This window comes from Nomascus leucogenys, chromosome 7b (genome assembly GCF_006542625.1).
Source record: "Nomascus leucogenys isolate Asia chromosome 7b, Asia_NLE_v1, whole genome shotgun sequence".
Lineage (NCBI taxonomy): Eukaryota > Metazoa > Chordata > Mammalia > Primates > Hylobatidae > Nomascus > Nomascus leucogenys.
This window is the reverse complement of record NC_044387.1, coordinates 7,895,656-7,917,218: the sequence shown is the minus strand read 5'-3', so window position 1 is coordinate 7,917,218 and position 21,563 is coordinate 7,895,656. Positions and strand designations below refer to the sequence as shown.

The 21,563-nt window shown below is 53.9% G+C and overlaps 1 protein-coding gene, 1 long non-coding RNA gene and 1 other non-coding gene across 3 annotated transcripts; 1 reads left to right on the top strand and 2 right to left on the bottom strand.

The window, feature by feature from the left end:
• Positions 1-681: 681 nt before the first annotated feature.
• LOC115835935 (serine hydrolase-like protein 2) lies at positions 682-21,534 on the top strand. The gene is made up of 10 exons (XM_030815426.1): positions 682-911; positions 2,055-2,168; positions 2,894-2,913; positions 3,341-3,415; positions 5,147-5,256; positions 6,935-7,014; positions 14,010-14,044; positions 18,192-18,274; positions 19,771-19,861; positions 21,231-21,534. The coding sequence occupies exons 1-10, from the start codon at positions 860-862 to the stop codon at positions 21,405-21,407; spliced, it is 837 nt and encodes a 278-aa protein (XP_030671286.1). The 5' UTR covers positions 682-859; the 3' UTR covers positions 21,408-21,534.
• On the bottom strand, positions 2,043-5,966 carry LOC115835936. Its single transcript, XR_004030904.1, has 2 exons — positions 5,927-5,966; positions 2,043-3,501 (listed from the first exon to the last, which is right to left on the bottom strand). It is a non-coding gene; the product is annotated as an uncharacterized LOC115835936 (long non-coding RNA).
• LOC115836132 lies at positions 16,242-16,346 on the bottom strand. The gene has a single exon (XR_004031130.1). It is a non-coding gene; the product is annotated as a U6 spliceosomal RNA (small nuclear RNA).
• Positions 21,535-21,563: the final 29 nt, after the last annotated feature.

Here is a 21,563-nt window from a genome sequence, read left to right as displayed (position 1 = left end):
TTTTAGTAGAGACGGGGTTTCACCGTGTTAGCCAGGATGGTCTCGATCTCCTGACCTCGTGATCCGCCCGCCTCGGCCTCCCAAAGTGCTGGGGTTACAGGCGTGAGCCACCGGGCCCGGCCTGTACAACAATCATTAAGACTGGCTTGTGCCAGGCTCTGCTGAGGACCCCAGGACGTGGTGGGGACACCGTGGACGCAGGCTGTCTGTCAAGGGGGCTAGTAAGCCACTAAACAGAGTAGCCTTCAGCCCTGCGGCGCGGGCCAGCGAGCACTCAGAGGCTCAACTCGCTGTGGCTGCTACCCGGGCCTGGTCCCGCGCGGACGTGGGGGCGGCCATAAGGACTGCCCGGGGGTTGGAGCCCTGCTGGGTTCCAGCCGGTGGGCGCGGACAGGGTGGCTGGAAGGCGGGGCCTGGCGGGTGGGGGCGGGCCTTCTTGGGGTGGAGCAGGCGGCTGTGGGAGCAGGGCCCGCCGGGGATCCGGCAGTGTGGTGGGAAGGCGGGGCCTTCTGAGTGGGGGCGGGGACTGCTGGAGTTGCAGGGCCTGCCTGGGGTGGGGCAGGGTGGCCTAGCGGTGAGGCCCGCAGCCATGGGAGCAGGACCTGCAAGGGCACAGGGAGGGCGGGGTGAAGGCAGGGTGTGAGGGGTGGAGAAGTGGCCTGCCTAGGGCGGGGCGGGGCAGGACAGGACAGGACAGGACAGGACAGCTTAGAGATAGGGCCCGGAACTGCGGGCGTCACTCTGCTCCTGCGACCTAGCCAGGCGTGAGGGAGTGGCAGCCGCGCACTCGCAGGACGACAGCGATGGCTGAGAACGCGCACCAGGTCGCCTTAGACTCGCCAGGTCGCCTTGGACTTAGATGGGACCGGGAGGCCTCGCGGGAGCGCCCCACTTCCCACCCACCTGGTTGGGTCTGTAGAGGAGGGCAGGATGGAGTGGAGGATTCGCCGACCGCGTCGCCCTCCTGGGTGTCGCAGCTCCTTCCTCGGCAGTCCCGGGGCGTGAGAGCGCGACCGGCCGGGAGGTGGGGGCCCCGGGACACGGCCGCAGGTGGCCTTGCAGGGTTCCAGGAGCCCCTGAGTTAGCTGAGGATGCGCGTGGCTGTCGGGGGTGCGCAGGTCTCCCGCCTGGCAGGGACAGAGGAGGCTGCCTGCTGTGGGGGCGGCAGTAGGTCCTGGAGTCCCACTGCCTCCCCTAAATTTCCACTCTGCCCTTGTCGCCCACTGTGACATGGCCTTGGGCATGTACTGCAGCTCCCAGTGCCTCAGTTTTCTGCTCTGTGGAGGGAGAGTGACAGTGGTCCCACCTGCTGCATGTGTGAGGGTTTGGCACCCCTCTGGCCTTTGGGAAAGGCTTAGGAAACTGGCTGTTTACTCTGTTTACTCCGGTTTTACAGGAAAGGAAACAGGCTCAAGACGTTTTAGTAACTTGTCCAAGGTTACCCAGCCAGCAAGTGGTAGGGTCCAGGCCTGACCAGCGCCCCTGCCCCAGCACATTCTAGAAGGTTCTGCCCCAGTTTAAATGGGATGCATGCTGTGAGGTCTGTCCCAGGTTTTTCTGGCTTATCTTGTCTTTCCCTCCTCTGGGAGTCTCCACACCCATGTATGGCTTTCTCTCCCCATAACCTTCTGGGGGCAGCTAACGTTCTGACTCTGGGCATGAGTCCCTGGCTCAAGTACATCAGGCAGAGATAAGGGGCTCAGGGAGCACTAGCTTCATGGATGAATGAATGAAGGAATGAAGGACCCAGCTCTGGCTTTCAGGTCTGATCTCAGAGCTGAAGCTGGCTGTGCCCTGGGGCCACATCGCAGCCAAAGCCTGGGGCTCCCTGCAGGGCCCTCCAGTTCTCTGCCTGCACGGCTGGCTGGACAATGCCAACTCCTTCGACAGACTCATCCCTCTTCTCCCGCAAGGTGTGAAGCTGGGGCTGAAGGGAAGTCCAGGGGGAAAGTGGGCAAGAAGGTAAGGGGGCAGGTCTGCAGGGGAATGAGGGCGGGGAGACAGCTGGCATAGACACCTCTTCCTACCCTCCAACCCACTTCTCTCTGTTTCAGACTTTTATTACGTTGCCATGGATTTTGGAGGTCATGGGCTCTCGTCCCATTACGGCCCAGGTGTCCCATATTACCTCCAGACTTTTGTGAGTGAGATCCGGAGGGTTGTGGCAGGTAAGAAGCAGAGTGTGTATTTTTCGGCGGTGTGGGGGGTGCTCTAGGGCACCCCCTCTTATCACTGGAGTCGGGGTAGGATCCAGGAAGCAGCGCTGGCCTGGGAGTGAGGCCTGGGCTCTGGCCCCAGGTCTGCCAGGAATTCACGGGAGATCTTGGGAAAGTTGAAGAGTTCGCTTCCTCCAGTGGGTCCCCCAAGCTAGTCTCCTGGGTGGACACACCCCAGATGCTGGGAAGGGATTTCCTGAGCCCGGGGACTAGAAGCGAGATCGCGGTCTGAGCCTGTGCCCAGCCGGACCTTCTGGCTCCTTGCATTTCCAGCCTTGAAATGGAATCGATTCTCCATTCTGGGCCACAGCTTCGGTGAGTACACTGGCCAGGAGCTGACCGGGCCCGGAGTAGGGCTGGGAGGGAAGGATAGGAGCTGCTGCCCCACCCCTTTCCCCTGCACTTAGGAGATGTGCAAAGAGAGATGAGAGGGTCAGTCAGAGATGGACCACTGTACCCTCTGACCTCAGGCAACTGCTGCAAGGGACACAGGGATGAGGGAAATGTGGTCCTTTGAGTGGTCAGGTCTGATGAAGGGGCCATCACGGCCCAGTGCTGAGCCCCCAGCCACCCATATGGTGCCCCCCACTCTCTCCACCACTGGTGGGAAGAAGCTTTAGGGTATGCAATTGGGGAGGGAGTGAGGGAATGTCACCCACAGCTCTTCTGTCCCCCAGGTGGCATCGTGGGTGCAACGGTGAGTAGATGGCTTTGGCCAACTGGGGCTCCCTTGGGTGGGGTGGGGAGGGGGGCACAGAGGAGGAAGGAGAAGGTACCTGGGACAGAAGGTGCCTCCTCCTGTCACAGGGATAGTCGTTATACCAGGAAGTTGGTGTAAACGGTGGAGACTCCTGGTAGAGTTAATGTTTCCATGCCCCCATACCCGGTCCCACAGCACCCTGGAGTCCAGCCATCACCAGGGTCTGGAGCTCAGTGCTGGGTGCAGACTTAGGGGTGGTGGGGGAAGGCACACCATAGGATAGAAGATTCTCCTCTGGCCTCTTGGTCAGCAGCCTCCCCCCAGCCTAAAAGATGTTTCGGGGAACTCCAGGGTCCCCAGGGAAAGGCGGGAGTGTCCTTTCCTTCTTCCCCCTATTCATTCTCCCCTTTTGGCATCCTCACAGTTTTCCTGTACATTCCCCGAGATGGTGGATAAACTTATCTTGCTGGACGCGCCGCTATTTCTCCTGGAATCAAATGTGAGAAGTGGGCTTTTGTGCATGCTGTCACTAGGGAGGACCTGGGCCCCGGGCAGTGCTCCCAGCCCTGTCTTCTTTGGTGGACACTAGGGAAGCAGGAGGAGGCAGCAGAGGGTGGGAAAGGGGAGTCAGGGACACGCTCCCCAACAGAGGACAGCCTTCTGCTGCTTATACCCCTAGCAGTGGTCAGGAGAAGGGGTGTGGGGGACCCCTTGGAAACTGGATGTGTGGCTTGGGATCTGCAGAATGCCCGGCTGATCATGCAGTGGCAGATGGTGGAAGAGGGCAGCAGCCATGGGGTGGAAGATGTTCTAGGGCACACAGCTGGGCTGGCACACTGCACTCCCACCCAGTCGAATGCCTTTGCACTGTGTACACATTGCACCACCACACATGACAGCCCTAAATATGAACTGATGGAACAAGTACTGACTCCTCTGACCACCACTACCCATAACCAGTACTGTCCCTGCATCTGAGTCCTGGCCTGGTTTACCTGCAGGGTGACCGTTGGCAAGTTACTTTGCCTCTCTGGGCCTTAGTTCCCGCACGTGTAAAATGAGGTTGGGCTCAATGACCTGGCCAGCTCTGACATCCTGTCATTTTCTTGCCAAGGTCTCAGCCTCTCAATTGTGACACAATTCTCATCAGTTTCAGTTTTCTTGTCCATAGAATGACCACAGATCGGCCAGACGTGGTGGCTCAAGCCTGTAATCCCAGCACTTTGGGAGGCCGAGGCAGGCGGATCACCTCACCAACATGGAGAAACCCCATTTCTACTGAAAATGCAAAATAAGCTGTGCGTGGTGGCGCATGCCTGTCCTCCCAGCTACTCGGGAGGCTGGGGCAGGAGAATCGCTTGAACCCAGGAGGCGGAGGTTGCAGTGAGCTGAGGTCGCGTCATTGCACTCCAGCCTGGGCAACAAGAGTGAAACTCCGTCTCCAAAAAAAAAAAAAAAAAAAAGGATGACCACAGATCCCATAAGGACAAGAATCATGTCCATCTCTTTGTCACCACATCCCCAATCCTGGCACCTAGTAAGGGCTCAGTAAATGTTCCTTGCATGAGCTCAGCTAGCTCAGGGGCTATTGTAAGGATCCAGTTCACAGATGGCAGACAGCAGACACTCCCTTCTTTCTGCATTTCACCCACTGAATTGACAAGCGCAGTGCCCCCAGGGGCTTCCTCCTGGGCGAGTGAAGAGGGGCATTTAGTCCTCTTGTCCTCCATTCCTAGGGGTGGGTAGATGGGAGTTGCCCCTCTCTGCAGCCCTAGGCAGTGGGCCTGAGGCTGTCCTCACAGAGTGAGCCACACATCGTGGGGGAGCTTGGAAGCCCCAGAACTGCGCCCTTTCTGCCAGTCCCTTTCTGCCACTGAGAATGATGGCATTCCTTGAACCAGATGAAATCGCCAACCCCAGATGGTTCATGGCCTCCGGACCCTAATTTCATGCCTTTGCAAAGCACTTGGCAGTTGACAGAGATTCCCCTTCCTCGCCATCATCCCACCTGATCTCTTCAACTGTCCCTGGCCGCAGGCAAGACCAGGCTGGCTGTGACTGAGACGAAGTAAAGACTCGTTCAGAATTGTGGGGCTGACTAGCCAGGGCTGGGGCTGTGTCCCCCTTTGCCCAGAGGGGCTCAGCTGAGAGCAGAAGGCAGGGCTGGGAGAGGCGGAGGCCTCATCTGCAGCCTGGATCCCTGCCCACCCAGCCAACTGTGCCTCCTTAGGAAATGGAGAACTTGCTGAGATACAAGCGGAGGACCATAGAGCATGTGCTGCAGGTAGAGGCCTCCCAGGAGCCCTCGTGCACGTTCAGCCTGAAGCAGCTGCTGCAGAGGTGGGTGCCCGGTGTGGAGAGGGAGTTTGCGGGATCCAGGGGAGGACACCCCGTGAGACATGGGGAAGGGTCTCCCTCTCACCCAACAAGCCTGTTTCTCCCTGGGGTCACACTGAGCACCAGGCTTCCCAGAGTCTTCAGGGACGTTATCTCCTTTCCCTCTGCCCCTGCTCCAGCCATGCCCCTTACTTCCAATACCCACCCCACACCTCTCACGCACCCGCCTCTGCCCCAAGCACATGCTGCTTCCACGCCTTCTCTCCCCTCTGGGACTCCAGCCTGGGCTCCCTTACCTGGAATTCTCCCCTGTGCTTGCTCACTGGCTTCCCCACTCCTTGGGGCCTCAGCTGGGAACCCTGCCTTGCCACCCTCAGGCGAGCTGTCCTTCCCTGCCCTGCAGGTAACTACACCGTCCAATAAGAGCCTACTGACTCCCGTTTCCCGAGGCCTGTGAGCCCCGCAACCCCCACTATGGCTGATTTGGTCATGTTTGTGCCTCCTGCATCTGGCGGTGGGCCTGGTAGGTCGCAGCTCCACACATATTTGTTGTCTGAAGGAGGAGAAGCCCTCCACTGCCCCACCACATGCACGCGCACACACACATACACACCCTGCCGCTGTAAACATGCCATTGAAACACGGGACACAGTCCAGGCGCAGTGGCTCACACCTGTAATCTCAGCACATTGCGAAGCTGAAGTGGGAAGATAGCTTGAGCCCGGGAGTTAGAGACCAGCCTGAGCGACATAGCAAGACCCTGTATAAAAAAAAAAAAAAAAAAAAAATTAGCTGGTCATGGTGGCAGATGCCTGTGGTCCCAGCTACTTGGCAGCCTTAGTTGGGAGGATTGCTTAGCCCCAGGAGGTCGAGGCTGCAGAGAGCCACGATCATGCCACTGCACTCCAGTCTGGGTGACAGTGAGACCCTGTCTCAATTGAATACAAGGGCCGGGCACGCTGCCTTACGCCTGTAATCCCAGCACTTTGGGAGGCCGAGGCGGGCAGATCACGAGGTCAGGAGATTGAGACCATCCTGGCTAACATGGTGAAACCCCGTGTCTACTAAAAAATACAAAAAATTAGCCGGGCGTGGTGGTGGCGGGCGCCTGAATGTCTATCCAGAAGAGGGGTTAGACATACTCTAGATGTAACGAAGAATGGCGTGAACCCGGGAGGCAGAGCTTGCAGTGAACCTAGATCGCGCCACTGTACTCCACCCTGGGCAACAGAGCAAGACTCTCACGAAAAAAAAAAAAATCACGGGATACGTGCACGCTTTGTGGGTGACCTCCCTTTCGCTGCCCTTGTCTCCATTTCTTTTTGTTTTGTTTTTAGAGACCAAATCTCGCTCTGTACCCCAGGCTAGAGTACAGTGGCACAATCACTGCAACCTCTGCCTCCTGGGTTCAAGTGATTCTCATGCCTCAGCTTCCCAAGTAGTTGGGATTACAGACACACGCCACCATGTCCAGCTAAGTTTTGTATGTTTAGCAGAGATGAGGTTTTACCATGTTGGCCAGGCTGGTCTCCAACTCCTGACCTCAGGTGATCCGCCCATCTCGGCCTCCCAAAGTGCTGAGATTACAGGCATGAGCCAGTGTCCCCAGCCCTCCTTTCCTTTTTATCTGACCTCCTTTTTGTTGGCCTCCAGGCACCCAGCATCCTTGTGTCTCCCCCAGGTTACTGAAGAGCAATAGCCACTTGAGTGAGGATTGCGGGGAGCTCCTCCTGCAAAGAGGAACCAAGAAGGTGGCCACAGGTAAGGGACTCTGCTGTCCAAGGCCATTTTATATTTGTCACTATTCTTACCGAGGATGTCAAGGACTTGCCCTAGACCAGGCAGGATATTAAGCGCTTTGCAAGCAGCATCTCACTGAATCCCCCTCCTGCCTCACCCTCATCCCATTTACAGCAGGAGAAACCAAGGCTCAGCATTGCCGAGCAAGCCAGGTGAGACCATACAGCTACTGCACATCCCAGAAAGCCACGCTCTGGGAGAGTTTGGTCAGGTGTCTTGGACTAAATGTTGGTGAATGTCGCGGCCATGCTCTGCTGGACCTGGGGTGGGTGCCCAGCGTCAGGGGCAGGCTGTGAGGACGTCCCAGGGGCTGAGTGACTTGGGAGAGGCTTTCCACAATGGAGAAGTGGAGCTGGTGTGTTGGTTTCAGAGCAGCTTCTGGCACAAGCGATTTCTGTACTTTGCTTTTTACCCAGGAACTTTTTCTTCTTTCTTTCGTTCTTTTTTCTTTTTGAGACAAGGTCTCATTCTGTCACCTGGGCTGGAGTGCGGTGGCACCATCATGGCTCACTGCAGCCTCCACCTCCCGGCTCTAGAGATCCTCCCACCTCAGCCTCCTGAGTAGCTGGGACTACAGGTGTGAGCCACTGTGCCTGGCCCAGGAAATCTTTTCTAAGGGTCCGCTACAGGCCTGGCTCAGTGAGGCTGCAGTGAGCAAGAGCCGACTGTCCCTCTCAGTGGGGCCAGACCTCCAGCATCATAACTCCAGGGGCTGCTGCACACAGATGGCGCCCCCTGAAGCAGATGATCAACAGGTGAACAGGCACATGAGCGGTTAGACATTCTCTAGATGTAACGAAGGAAATACACAGTGCTCTAGAACAGACTCGTGGCGGGGCCTGCTCCAGAGGGGTGGTCCAGGAGGCAGCTCTCCCCAGGTGAGGGAACAGCTGGAGGGAGATGGTGTCGTCGGATGGAAAATGTGCTAAGTTGGGCAAAACAACCCGGCTTCCTGACACTGCCAGCTCAGTGATCTTGGGACAGTCCCTTCCCTTTTAGACTCCCCTTGTTTGCTCAGGTGACAAACAAGATCTTGGGTTTTTTGCGCTCATCGGACCAGGCGAGGTGGGCCTGTGCCTTCCCTTTATAAAGTGCTGAGTGAGGCAGGGGTCAGAAACTCCAGCACCTGGGGGCGGGGGTGGGGGTGGGGGTGGGGGCGTGTTGTGGAGTTGAGGGTGCAGGCTGGGAGGAACGCTATGGGATGCATAGGGACTTTGGAGCTGAAGCCAGCCCACCCTGGTAGGCAGCTGGGCTGGTGCTAATCAAGTGGGAATTCAGTCTCGTGTGACCAGAATTGCCAGTTGCTCAGCTCTGCAGTTGATCTGCTGAGGTGTGTATTTTTAGGTGTCATGGGTCTAGAAATGGACAGCATCCCTTGAGGGTCTAAGAAGCGCCACCTGTGGGCTGTTTTGGCCTCGGGTCGCCAGTTTGGGACCCGTTGGGTCTTCGTGATCATCTTGAACCTTTATCTTGCCTCCCTGTGGAAACCCATCATGGGGAGGGGAGGTCAAGGACCCCGGGCCCAGGCTTCCTGGACATGCCTCACAGATGGCTGACCTAGGGAGCCCCAGGCACAGAAGTGAGCTATCTGGAATGAGGCCAGGGAATTCGATTAGGCCCAGGTCACAGGAAATGGTGAATGCAGGATGCTGACCAGGTACCCCTATGTGGGTGTCAGGGTGGTGAGGGAACAGGCAAGAGGGAGGGCTGAGAAGGAGGTGACCCCCGGGTCTGGGGAAGTGGTCAGCTGGCTGGAACATTGTGTGCGGATAAGCCCTTTGCAGCAGTTGTGGCCTTTTGGGACCCAGCGTTAACCTAAAAGAAGACAGTACCCAGCCAGAACCCCCCACCCAGTGCCTCAAGGACAATGTAGATTCCTCCCAAACGCTTCCCTCCAGCCCCAGAGCACCTGAGAGTTCACATTCTATTCTGCAGCCGGGCAGACAACTGGGATAACCTCCCTCCCCTGTCCCCATCATCCAACCTGATCCCTCCAGAATCTGATGCTTAAACAACCAAGACACATTCCCCCAGTTCCGGAGTTCAGGGTCCAAGGTCAAGGCCTCGGCAGGGCTGGTTCCTTCTGAGGCTGTGAGGGAGAATCTGTTCCCACTTCTCCAGCTGCTGGGAGCCTCAGGAGCCCATTGGCTTGTGTGTGAGGTCTTCCGGGTGGGTTACAGAGTGCGTGAGACGGGGAGGGCTCGTGGAGGACGCAGAGTGGGGAGGGCAGCGAGCATGCTTGGAGAGGCTGCAGCTCCACTTCCTCCTTTGAATAGGAGGGTCTGGGTGGGCCTCACGAGAAGGTGACTTTTGAGCAAAGCAGTGGAGGTGCGGGAGCTGCTCCCATGGACTCCAGGAGGAGAGAGGGGCTGTCAGGACAGGCCTGGAGGTGTGAGCTGGTGGTGCAGGATGGGGAGACAGCAGCAGAGATGAAGTCTTTATCTTCTCATCTAAGTTCACAATACTGGCTTTCTGGAAACCATCTTGAGGTGTTCCCATGAAGGAGGGAGGAGCCCACTCTGTCTGGGGTGCCCTAAAGACAGAGGGACAGTCTGTGTCAGTATCTGGCTCCTGGCTAAGCATATTCACACATGCCTGTAATCCCAGCACTTTGGGAGGCCAGGTGGGAGGATCGCTTGAGGCCAGCAGTTCAAGACCAGCCTGGGCAATACAGGGAGACACCCCCATCTCTACAAAAAATTCAAAAATAAACGGCATAGTGGCACACCTGTGGTCCCAGCTACTTGGGAGGCTGAAGTGGGAGACTCACATGAGCCCAGGAGTCGGAGGCTGCAGTGAACCATGATTGTGCCACTGCACTCTAGCAAGACCCTGTGTTTTTCTGTTTATTTTGTTGTTTTTTTTTTAAACAGGGTCTTGCTCTGTCACTCAGGCTGGAATGCAGTGGTGTGACCATGGCTCACTGCAGCCTTGGCCTCATGGGCTCAGGCGATCCTCCTACCTCAGCCTCTTGAGTAGCTGGGACCACAGGTGTGCAGCACCACACCTGGCTAATTTTTGTATTTTTTTTGTGGAGATGGGGTTTCACCATGTTGCCCAGGCTGGTCTCGAACTCCTGAACTCTAAGCGATCCTACTGCCTCGACCTCCCAAAATGGTGGGATTACAGGTGTGAGCCACCATGCCCAGCCAACCCTGTCTTAAAAACAAAACAAAAATATCTGGCCCCTGAAGCCCCGTGCTGTGGTGGGGCTCAAATCTTCATCATAAGCTGGGCTGCATTCAGGTTGCAGGTATGATTTGTTTAACTTGTGCAGTTGAAACAAAAACATTTGGCATGGGGGGAATTTTGAATAGATTGCCCAAATTTTATTTATTTTTTATTATACTATTTTTATTTTTTGGAGGAAGGGCTCAAGGGCCAGAGCACAAGGGCTATTATTTAAATAGAAAGATTTCATGTAAAAATACAGATTTCTAGGCCAGGCACAGTGGCTCACCTTCGGGGAACCTGCCCCGAAAATCACGTAGGTTCTTTTCTATTTTCCTAGGCGTCGGCTGGTTTGAGAAATAAAGGGACAGAGTACAAAAGAGAGAAATTTTAAAGCTGGGCATCCAGGGGAGACATCACATGTCGGTAGGATCCGTGATGCCTCACAAGCCACAAAAACCAGCAAGTTTTTATTAGGGATTTTCAAAAGGGGAGGGAGTGTGCAAACAGGTGTGGGTGACAGATATCAAGTACCTAACCAGGGTAATAGAATATCACAGGGCAAGTGGAGGCAGGGCGAGATCACAGGATCGAAGCGAAATTAAAATTGTTAATGAAGTTTCGGGCACCATTGTCATTGATAACATCTTATCAGGAGACAGGGTTTTGAGATCAACTGGTCTGACCAAAATTTATTAGGCAGGAATTTCCTCTTCCTAATAAGCCTGGGAGTGCTATGGGAGACTGGGGTTTATTTTACCCCTGCAGTCTCGACCATAAGAGACAGGTACGCCCCAGGGGGGGCCAGTTCAGAGACCTACCCCTAGGTGCGCATTCTCTTTCTCAGGGATATCTCACACTGAGAAAAAGAATTCAGCGATATTTCTCCCATTTGCTTTTGAAAGAAGAGAAATATGGCTCTGTTCTGCCCCGCTCACCAACAGTCAGAGTTTAAGGTTATCTCTCTTATTCCCTGAACAATTGCTGTTACCCTGTTCTTTTTTCAGGGTGCCCACATTTCATATTGCTCAAACAGACATGCTGTACAATTTGTGTAGTTAACGCAATTATTACAGGGTCCTGACACGATACACATTCTCCTCAACTGACAGGTTAAGAGATTAAATTAAAGACAGGTGCCGGGCGCGGTGGCTCATGCCTGTAATCCCAGCACTTTGGGAGGCCGAGGTAGGCGGATCACCTGAGGTCAGGAGTTCAAGACCAGCCTCAACATGGAGAAACTCCGTCTCTACTAAAAATACAAAATTAGCTGGGTGTGGTGGTGCATGCCTGTAATCCCAGCTATTTGGGAGGCTGAGGTAGGAGAATTGCTTGAACCTGGGAGGCGGAGGTTGCGGTGAGCCGAGATCGCGCCATTGCACTCCAGCCTGGACAACAAGAGTGAAACTCCATCTCCAAAAAAAAAAAAAAAGCATAGGAAATCACAAGGGTATTGATTGGGGAAGTGATAAGTGTCCATGAAATCTTTACAATTTATGTTTAGAGATTGCAGTAAAGACAGGCATAAGAAATTACAAAAGTATTAATTTGGGGAACTAATAAATGTCCATAAAATCTTCACGATCCACGTTCTTCTGCCATGGCTTCAGCCAGTCCATCCGTTTGGGGTCCCTGACTTCCCACAACAGCTCACGCCTGTAATCCCAGCACTTTGTGAGGCTGAGGTGGGTGAATCACTTGAGGTTCGGAGTTTGAGACCACCCTGACCAACATGGAGAATCCCCATCTCTACTAAAAATACAAAATTAGCTGGGTGTGATGGCGCATGCCTGTAATCCCAGCTACTGGGGAGGCGGAGGCAAGAGAATCACTTGAACCCGGGAGGTGGAGGTTGCAGTGAGCTGAGATCACACCATTGCATTCTAGCCTGGGCAACAAGAGCAAAACTTCGTCTCAAAAAGAAAAAGAAAAATATGTCTTCTGTATGGCTTCTGGAATTTGAGTCATAGTTAAAAGGTCATGCTTGATACTAATTATTTTGGGTCTGGCACTTGCATTTAAATATTTACTACACTGGATCCTTATCTAGTGTACAGAGTGAGGTTTGAATCTTTCTTCGTCTTTTTCCAGATGGCTCCTCAGCTGCCTAATGCCATTTTTAGACAAGTCTATCTTTACCCTGTTCATGTAAGGGGCTGCCTTGGTCAGACACTGAATGCGCATCTGTACTTGGCTCTGTCTCTGCCTGCCTGTCTCTGATCTTACTGTACCACACGTTTTAAACTGAGGCCCGACACAGGACTTTTTTTTTCTTTTTTTTTTTTTTTTTGAGACGGAGTTTTGCTTTTGTCATCCAAGCTGGAGTGTAACGGCACAATCTCGGCTCACCGCAACCTCCACCTCCCGGGTTCAAGTAATTCTCCTGCCTCAGCCTCCCAAGTAGTTGGGATTACAGGTGCCCACTACCAGGCCTGGCTAATTTTTGTATTTTTAGTAGAGATGGGGGTTCGCCATGTTGGCCAGGCTGGTCTCGAACTCCTGACCTCAGGTGATCCACCTGCCTCGGGCCTCCCAAAGTATTGGGATTTTAGGCGTCAGCCACCGCACCCGGCCTGAGGATTTTCATATCTGACGGGACCGTCTCCCTTCATGGCTCTTTTACAGAGTTTTTCTACTAGTCTTTTTTTCTTTTCCTTTTTGAGACAGGGTCTTGCTGTGTTGGCCAGGCTGGATTGCAGTGGCAGGATCTTGGCTCACGGCAACCTCTGCCTCCCGGTCTCAAACAACCCTCCCACTTCAGTCTTCCCAGTAGCTAGGACTACAGGAGTGCGCCACCATGCTTGGCTTTTTTTTTTTTTTTTTTTTGAGACGGAGTCTCACTCTGTCACCCGGGCTGGAATGCAGTAGCTTGATCTCGGCTCACTGCAACCTCTGCCTCCTGGGTTCAAGTGATTCTCCTGCCTCAGCCTCCCGAGTAGCTGGGACTACAGGTACCTGCCACTACGCCCAGCTAATTTTTTGTATTTTTAGTAGAGACCGGGTTTCACCATATTGGCCAGGCTGGTCTTGAACTCCTGACCTCGTGATTCGCCTGCCTCGGCCTCCCAAAGTACTGGGATTACAGGTTTGAGCCACCATGCCCGTCCTTGGCTAAATTTTTAGTTTTTTTGTGTAGAGATGGGGTCCTGCTCCATTGCCCATGCTGGTCTCAAGCAATCCTCCTACTTCAGCCTCCCAAAGTGCTGGAATTACAGGTGCCTGATCTCCTGCTGTTCTTGCTTGTGTAATTTTTCCACGTGAACTTTAGAATCAGGTGGCTTAGGCCCCCCCCCTCAAAATCTTGTTGGTATATCATATATGTATGGTTTTTTAGTGTTTTTTTGTTTGATTTTTTGAGACAGAGTCTTGCTCTGTCGCCTAGGCTGGAATGCAGTGGCACGATCTCAGCTCACCATAACCAATGACACCATTGGTACTTATTTGCTTCTTCCTAGTGACTAAAGGAATGAATGAGTTTCTCAGAGCCTAGAGCTCCACTGTCCACGTGGCTGTTAGCCTAAGCTCCTGCCCTCATTCTGCACCGGCACTTTGGGGTGGCCGGTGAGGGCCCATGTGGGCTGAGGTCCATGGCCAGGTGGCCGTGGTCGAGCCCTGCTCCAGCTGGACCCCAGGACAGGGAGTCCTGGGCAGCTGAGGATGTCAGGGGCAGGTGGGAGGAATGGGCCCTGGCTGGAAAGGCCTGGGGGGTCCCAGCAAAGTCACGGAGCGTCCCCTGACCCTGAGAGACAGCATTGACGCCACTGTCTTTGTGCTTCCGCCTCCAGGTCTGGTTCTGAACAGAGACCAGAGGCTCTCCTGGGTGAGTACCACTGCCTGTGGGTACCCCGCCAAGGTTTGCCTGTTAGCGTCTTTGTTGTTTTTGAAAATTACAGGCCAGGTGTGGTGACACATGCCTGTAATCCCAGCTACTCAGGAGGCTGAGGCAGGAGAATCACTTGAATGAATGGGAGGCAGAGGTTGCAGTGAGCCGAGATAGCACCACTGCACTGCAGCCTGGGCAACAGAGCGAGACTCCATATCAAAAAAAAAAAAAAAAAATTACATAGCTAACATAATACATAATGATTGTCAGTTTAACCATTTGTAAGTGTGCACTTCAGTGGCATTAAATACAGTCGATGGAGGTGAGGAGAGGAGGGGGACATTCCAGGCACTGGCTGCTACACAGGGAAAAGCTCGAAGTCAGCTCGGGCGACAGAGCCAGACTCCATCTCAAAAAAAAAAAAAAAAAAAAAAAAGTAAAAAAGATGGTAGAACACTGGACACATGTGAGACACTGTCATTAGAGGTGGGGACACTCTAACTGCAGGGAGACCGCTGAGAGCTGCTGCCCAGGCCCAGGCTAAGAGATGAGGCTTTTGGACTAGGGCATCAGCCAATGGTCTGGGAATGTTAACGTGTTTGTCTTTGATACATGTGGGATTTGTTCTTGAGCATGGTGTCAGGTAGTGATTCGTTTTCTTTAATTTTATTATTATTATTGATACAGAGTCTTGCTCTTGTTGCAAAGGCTGGAGTGCAATGGCACCATCTCAGTTCACTGCAAACTTCGCCTCCCAGGTTCGAGCGATCCTCCTGCCTCAGCCGCCAAGCAGCTGGGATTACAGGCACCCACCACCACACCTGGCTAATTTTTGTATTTTTAGTACAGATGGGGTTTCACCATGTTAGCCAGGCTGGTATCGAACTCCTGACCTCAGGTGACCTGCCTGCCTCAACCTTCCAAAGTGTTGGGATTACAGGCATGAGCCAGTGTGTTTGGTCTATTTATTTTAATTTTAGAGACAGGGTCTCCCTCTGTCACCCAGACTGGAGTGCCATGGCTCAATCATAGCTCAGCCTCAAACTCCTGGGCTGAAGTGATCTTCTCACCTCAGCCTCCCGAGTAGCTAGGACTACAGGTGTGCATTACCACACCCAGCTAAGTTTTACTTTTGTAGAGACAGGGTCTTGCCACGTTGCCCAGGCTGGTCTTGAATGCCTGGGCTCAAGCTATCCTCCCGCCTCAGTTTCCCAGAGTACTGGGATTACAGGTGTGAGCCACTGCACCCAGCCATTGTAATTGTTTTTCTAGATGAACAGCTAGTTATTCCAATACCAGCTGTTGGGTGGTCCTCCCTACCCACCGAGGCTCACTCACTGCTGGTTTGTCCCTTGTGTGTGCTGACCTTTGTGGTGGGAGTTTATTGCCAGATCCTAGTCAATCTGGCTTTTGGAGATGCCCCCTTTCCCTGTCCTTAGGGACCATGGCTTATGTGACCTGTTCTGTAGTGGGAGCTGTGGTCACCCATAATGCTGGAAGGAGGAGGCTTCCCAGGGATGGAAAGACTTCGTTAGGACATAAACTAAATTGCAGAAGATACACATTACAAGATGGAGCTGGCCCAAAATTCTCTTTTATTTTTTAAGTTTCTGGCCAGCTAAGCTTAAGTTTCTGCGGTTGCTCACGCCTGTAATCCCAGCACTTTGGGACGCCAAGGCGGGCAGATCACTTGAGGCCAGGAGTTCAAGACCAGCCTGGCCAACATGGTGAAACCCTGTCTGTACCAAAAAATACAAAAATTAGCCGGGAGTGGTGGCACACACCTGTAGTCCCAGCTACTTAGGAGCCTGAGGCAAGAGAATCGCTTTAACCCAGGAGGCGGAGATTGCAGTGAGCCGAGATCGCACTACTGCACTCCAGTCCTGGGAGACAGTGAGACCCTGTCTCAAAAAAAAAAAAAAAAAAAAACTTCATAAATTTTTTTTTTGAGATGGAGTCTCACTCTGTCACCCAGGCTGGAGTGCTGTGGTGCGATCTCAGCTCACTGCAACCTCCGCCTCCTGGGATCAAGCGATTCTCCTGCCTCAGCCTCCTAAGTAGCTGAGATTACAGACGCCCTCCAGCACGCTGGGTTAATTTTTTGTATTTTTGGTAGAGACAGGGTTTCTCCATGTTGGGCAGGCTGGTTTAGAACTCCTGACACCTCAGATGATCTGAATTTTTTTTTTCTTGCAAAGGAACATTTCACAAATTTTCCTATCATGCTTGCACAGGGGCCACGCTAATCATCTCTGCGTTGTTCCTATTTGGCAGTATATGTGCTGCTGAAGCAAAGCACCTACATTCTATTTATTTATTTATTTAGAGACCAAGTCTTACTCTGTCATCCACTGTGGAGTGCGGTGGCCCAAGTTTGGCTCCCTGCAACTTCTGCCTCCCAGGTTCAAGCAATTCTCCTGCCTCAGCCTCCTGAGTAACTGCGATTACAGGTGCCTGACACCACGCCCAGCTAATATTTTGTAATTTTAGTAGAGACGGGGTTACACCAGGTTTACCAGACTGGTCTCGAACTTCTGACGTCAGGCGATTCACCCTCCTCAGCTTCCCAAAGTGTTGGGATTACAGGCGTGAGCCATTGCGCCTAGTCTAATTTTTTATTTTTAGTAGAGACAGGGTCAAGTTTGCCTGTTCACCTTGTGCCCAGGAAGCCCCTCCTGTGTGCAGGCCCGAAAGGCTTGGTCACACCCCGCTGTGAGATGTGGCAGCTGACATATGAGAGCAGGCAGGCCTTGGGAACAGTACAGGAACCCCTGTTTCAGGGAAGGCACTTCAGGTCATTTTAGTCTGAGAAGCAGAAAATAGCTGGAAGGCCAGGGTGGAACCAGGGCAGTGAGTTTCCACGGGTGTGCGTGTTCATAGCAATTTTATATTCACAATGGTGGAGGTGGAGGAGTATTGGGTGTGACTTGATGGAGCTGGTCCTTACAGGAGCTTCCCGGAATTAATCCACTCAGCTGCATTTATGAAGCTTCTCCTCTGCACTCCGTGTGCTGGCAACTAGGGATAGAGAAAAGGCTGAGAGCTCCTGCCCTTAAGAGTCCCCAGATCAGAGCAGCACAGTCCAATGGAAGCACAGCCTCACAGAACTTGACATATGTCTAGCAGCTATATTAAAACAGGCCCAAGGCTGGGTGTGGTGGCTCACACCTGTAATCCCAGCACTTGGGGAGGCCAAGGCGGGCAGATCACCTGAGGTCGGGAGTTCAAGACCAGCCTGACCACCATGGTGAAACCTTGTCTCTACTAAAAATACAAAATTAGCTGGGTGTGGTGGTGCATGCCTATAATCCCAGCTACTCGGGAGGCTGACACAGGAGAATCGCTTGAACCCAGGAGGCGGAGGTTGCGGTGAGCTGAGATCACGCCATTGCACTCCAGCCTGGGCAACAAGAGCAAAAAATAGAGGAAAAAAAAAAAAGGCTCTATAAATTCTCCTCATATTTTTATTTAACATCCACAATGTGATTTAAGATGTAATCAACATAAAGCTTGATTGTATTATTTTGCATGCTGTTTTCCAAATCCAGCTTCGTGTCACACCTACAGCACATCTCACTTGAGCTGGCCACATCCCCACCATCCAGATGTGAAACAGTCACAAGACAGGGCAGGCAGGGCCGCGGAGGGGGCTGGCAGGGGCCACCATGGAGTGCCCATGCTGCACTGTGGTCCCAGCAAGTTTCTTCCTCCTGGCAAGAAGCCTGTCCCAGGCTGGCAGGGGACAGTGTGAGGTGCAGCCTATGGACTGGGAAAGGGGTGTGAAAGGGCCACACCTAAGTCCTAAAATCCAGGCCCAGAAGTGGCCCAACTCACTTCTCTGCCTTTAATCACACAGCCATACCCGGTGGCAAAGGAGTATGGGAAATGGAGTCAGGCTGGGTAGCCACGAGCCCAGGAAGAGGGGAAAACAGACTTAGAGAGGGCAGGAGTCTCAGGCCACCAGCGGTTAAAGAGCCTTCGATGAGACGGTGATGTGGTGGGGTCCTGGGCTCAGACCCAGGGTGGGTGGCTAAGGTGCCCTCGCCAGGGCTTAGCCACCCCAACAGAGATGGGTTTCGTGCCCACGAGAGTGCCTGTGCCTTGTGACTTCACCGTTGTGAATTCACCGTTTTTGTCTCTGCAGGTAGAGAACAACATTGACTTCATCAGCAGGGAGCTGTATGCGTATTCCATCAGGAAGCTGCAGGCCCACGTGCTGTTTATCAAGTGAGTCTGGACCCATCCCCTTCAGTCACCCCCAAGGAGACATGGGCACCAGGAATCTCCGGGAGGGAGCCCTGGCATGAGGTTCCAAGTTCTCTGCGTGTTGACCACACCACTGAGGCTCAAGATCTTTTTTGGGAAGCCCCCCTGGCAGCAGGGTCATGGAAGGAGGAAGGTCAGAGGAGGGGAGGGCTCGGGCACCAGAGGATGGGCCAGGGCTGGCCCATGCCTTTCCACAGGTGTCAGTGGGGGGCATGCCCAGGTAAGGCTCCATAACCAGTGAGCCCAATCTCAGCTCACTGCAACCTCTGCCTCCTGGATTCAAACGATTCTTCTGCCTCAGCCTCCCGAGTAGCTGGGACTACAGGCGCCCACAACCACGCCTGGCTTATTTTTGTATTTTTAGTAGAGACTAGGTTTCACCATGTTGGCCAGGCTGCTCTCCATCTCCTGACCTCATGATCCGCCCGCCTCGGCCTCCCAAAGTGTTGGGATTACAGGCGTGAGCCAATGTGCCTGCCCCACCATAGACGATTTTTAAGCCATAAAAAGAAACGAAGCACTGCCACGGGCTCCAGCATGGATGAACCTTGAAAACATTGTGCTAAGTGGACGAAGTCAGACACAACCGTCTACGTGTTGTATGACTGCATTCACGTTCAAGTCCAAATAGGGCACACCACAGAGACAAAGCCAGGTCATGTTTGCTCAGGACTAGAAGCCTGTGGGGTGTGTGTGTGAAAGCTCAGAGGTTCGGGATTTCTTTGGGGGTGATGAAAATGTTCTGTAATTGTGACGATGGTCTCACAACTCAATGTATTAAAAGCCACGGGATTGTAGACTTTTTTTTTTTTTTTTTGAGATGGAGTCTGGCTCTGTCACCCAGGCTGGAGTGCAGTGGTGCAATCTCAGCTCACTGCAAGGTCCGCCTCCCGGGTTCACGCCATTCTACTGCCTCAGCCTCCCCAGTTGCTGGGACTACAGGCACCAGCCACCATGCCTGGCTAATTTTTGTATTTTTAGTAGAGACGGGGTTTCACCGTGTTAGCCAGGATGGTCTCGATCTCCTGACCTCATGATCCACCCGCCTCACCCTCCCAAAGTGCTGGGATTACAGGTTTGAGCCACTGCGCCCGGCCGGGACTGTAGACTTTCAGTGGGAGGATTATTAAGATGTCAATTCTCTCAGAGCAAGTGTGGGCTCCAGAGCCTGTTCAGATCCCAGCTCTGCTGTTCAGGGCTGACTGTGGCCAAGTCCTGAAATCCCTGCGCCCCAGCAAGGCTGTGCCTTCAGCACTCGCTTGCACCTGGCTTGTGCTAGCTAAGCGTGAGATTAACTGAGCCTCAACTCCAACCCAGGGTCAAGGGACCCAGCTGTGGGAGTTGGGGTAGCCCAGGCTTTGGTTTCTCCTCAGAGGCCTGAACCCAGGGCAGGATGGGGGCAGTGCTGGAGGCGGTTCTAAGATGAACCCCAACAACCCCAACTCCTCACTTTCCAGAGCAGTCCACGGATATTTTGATTCAAGAGAGAATTACTCTGTGGAGTCTCTGCCGTTCATGATAGACACGATGAAATCCACCCTGAAAGAGGTAAGGCGGGGCTCAGGCAGCTGGTGTCCGGCCACTGTCGCCCACTCTGGTCCCACCTCACCCATCTCTTCTCTTGCACTGGGAAGAACCCTAGTCTGCCCCCAGGCCCAACAAGTGACCACCAGGATCTATCAGGCCTCACGTGCCAGTGGTCAGTCCCTAGAGGCCTGGGGACACAAGTAATCAGAATTAAGGAAACAGACCTTTGGTGGGGAACCCCTGCCGGGTCCAAGGACTCTCGTGCCTCAGCCTCCTGAGTTCTGGGATTACAGGCACCTGCCACCATGCCCAGCTAATTTTTAATTTTTTAAGAGATGGGGTTTCACCATATTGGCTAGGCTGGTCTCAAACTCCTGACCTCAGGCTATCCACCCACCTTGGCCTCCCGAAGTGCTGGTTTTGCAGACAGGAGCCACCATGCCCGGCCTAGTCTCACATTTTATAGGCTCCCAAACCACAGCAGAACACCTGGCTGCCTCATCCCTCTGCACCCATCATGCCAGTGGGCGTGCTGGCTGTACGTGGGGGTGGCCTTTGTCCAGGTTCCTGGGAGTACCTGGTGTTTTATGGTCACCTACCCACAAACACCTGACCCTGGGGCCTCTGCAGCTTTCTTAGCGTTGTCACCACAAAGGGAAGAAGCCCACCTGTGGCTGGCCAGCCGCCAGGTCAGAGCCAAGGCAGGCAGGGCCTTCCCGTCTGGCTTTTTTTTTTTGAGATGGATTCTTGCTCTGTTGCCCAGGCTGGAGTTGCAGTGGCCCGATCTCGGCTCATTCCAAGTTCCGCCTCCCAGGTTCACGCCATTCTCCTGCCTCAGCCTCCCCAGTAACTGGGACTATAGGTACCCACCACCATGTCCGGCTAATTTTTGTATTTTTAGTAGAGACGGGGTTTCACCTTGTCAGTCAGGATGGTCACGATCTCCTGACCTCGTGATCCGCCCGCCTCGGCCTCCCAAAGTGATGGGAATACAGGCGTGAGCCACCGCGCACGGCACTGTCTGGCTTCTTGAAGGCAGGCAGAAGTCTGCAGGCTGCCCACGTCATCTCATTATCTTTTCTCATGGAGACCTCCTCTGATACAATCACAGCAACCCTGGCCTCAGCCCCGCCCTGTCCCTGCCATGCAACTTCACAACTCAGCTGGCCTAGAACCCTGGGAAGCCTCCAAGTCCCTAGAGTTGGACACCTACTGGGGTGCTATGGACTGTCAGGGCTCCAAGGAGCTGAGTGTGGGGGAAACTCACTGTGGGAGGTGCTCCTGACCTGCAGGGAGCTGGAAGGCTGTGGGAGGGTCCTGACCCCAGGGCCCATGGAGCTCCCTAAGCTCTTCTGGCCACACCTCACCACCCACCCCCTCCCCTCTCCAGCGGTTCCAGTTTGTGGAGGTCCCAGGCAATCACTGTGTCCACATGAGCGAACCCCAGCACGTGGCCAGTATCATCCACTCCTTCTTACAGTGCACACACACGCTCCCAGCCCAGCTGCAGCTCTGGGCCTGGAACTATGAAGACCTAGTGCTCCCAGACTCAACACTGGGACTCTGAGTTCCTCAGCCCCACAACAAGGCCAGGAGTGGTGGGGACAGGCCTCACTGGTCTTCAGGCCCAGCCCAGGATGGTAGTCAGGGGAAGGAGCGAGATTCCAACTTCAACATCTGTGGCCTCAATGGGGAGATAGAGTCTGTCTGGGTTCGAGGGCTG

Coding starts and splice junctions, on each gene's coding strand:
- LOC115835935 (XM_030815426.1), top strand. CDS start 860: ATGGGACCGGGAGGCCTCGCGGGAGCGCCCCACTTCCCACCCACCTGG. Junction 7,015..14,009: donor AACCAAGAAGGTGGCCACAG/GTAAGGGACTCT, acceptor TTCCGCCTCCAG/GTCTGGTTCTGAACAGAGAC. Junction 18,275..19,770: donor GCCCACGTGCTGTTTATCAA/GTGAGTCTGGAC, acceptor CTCACTTTCCAG/AGCAGTCCACGGATATTTTG.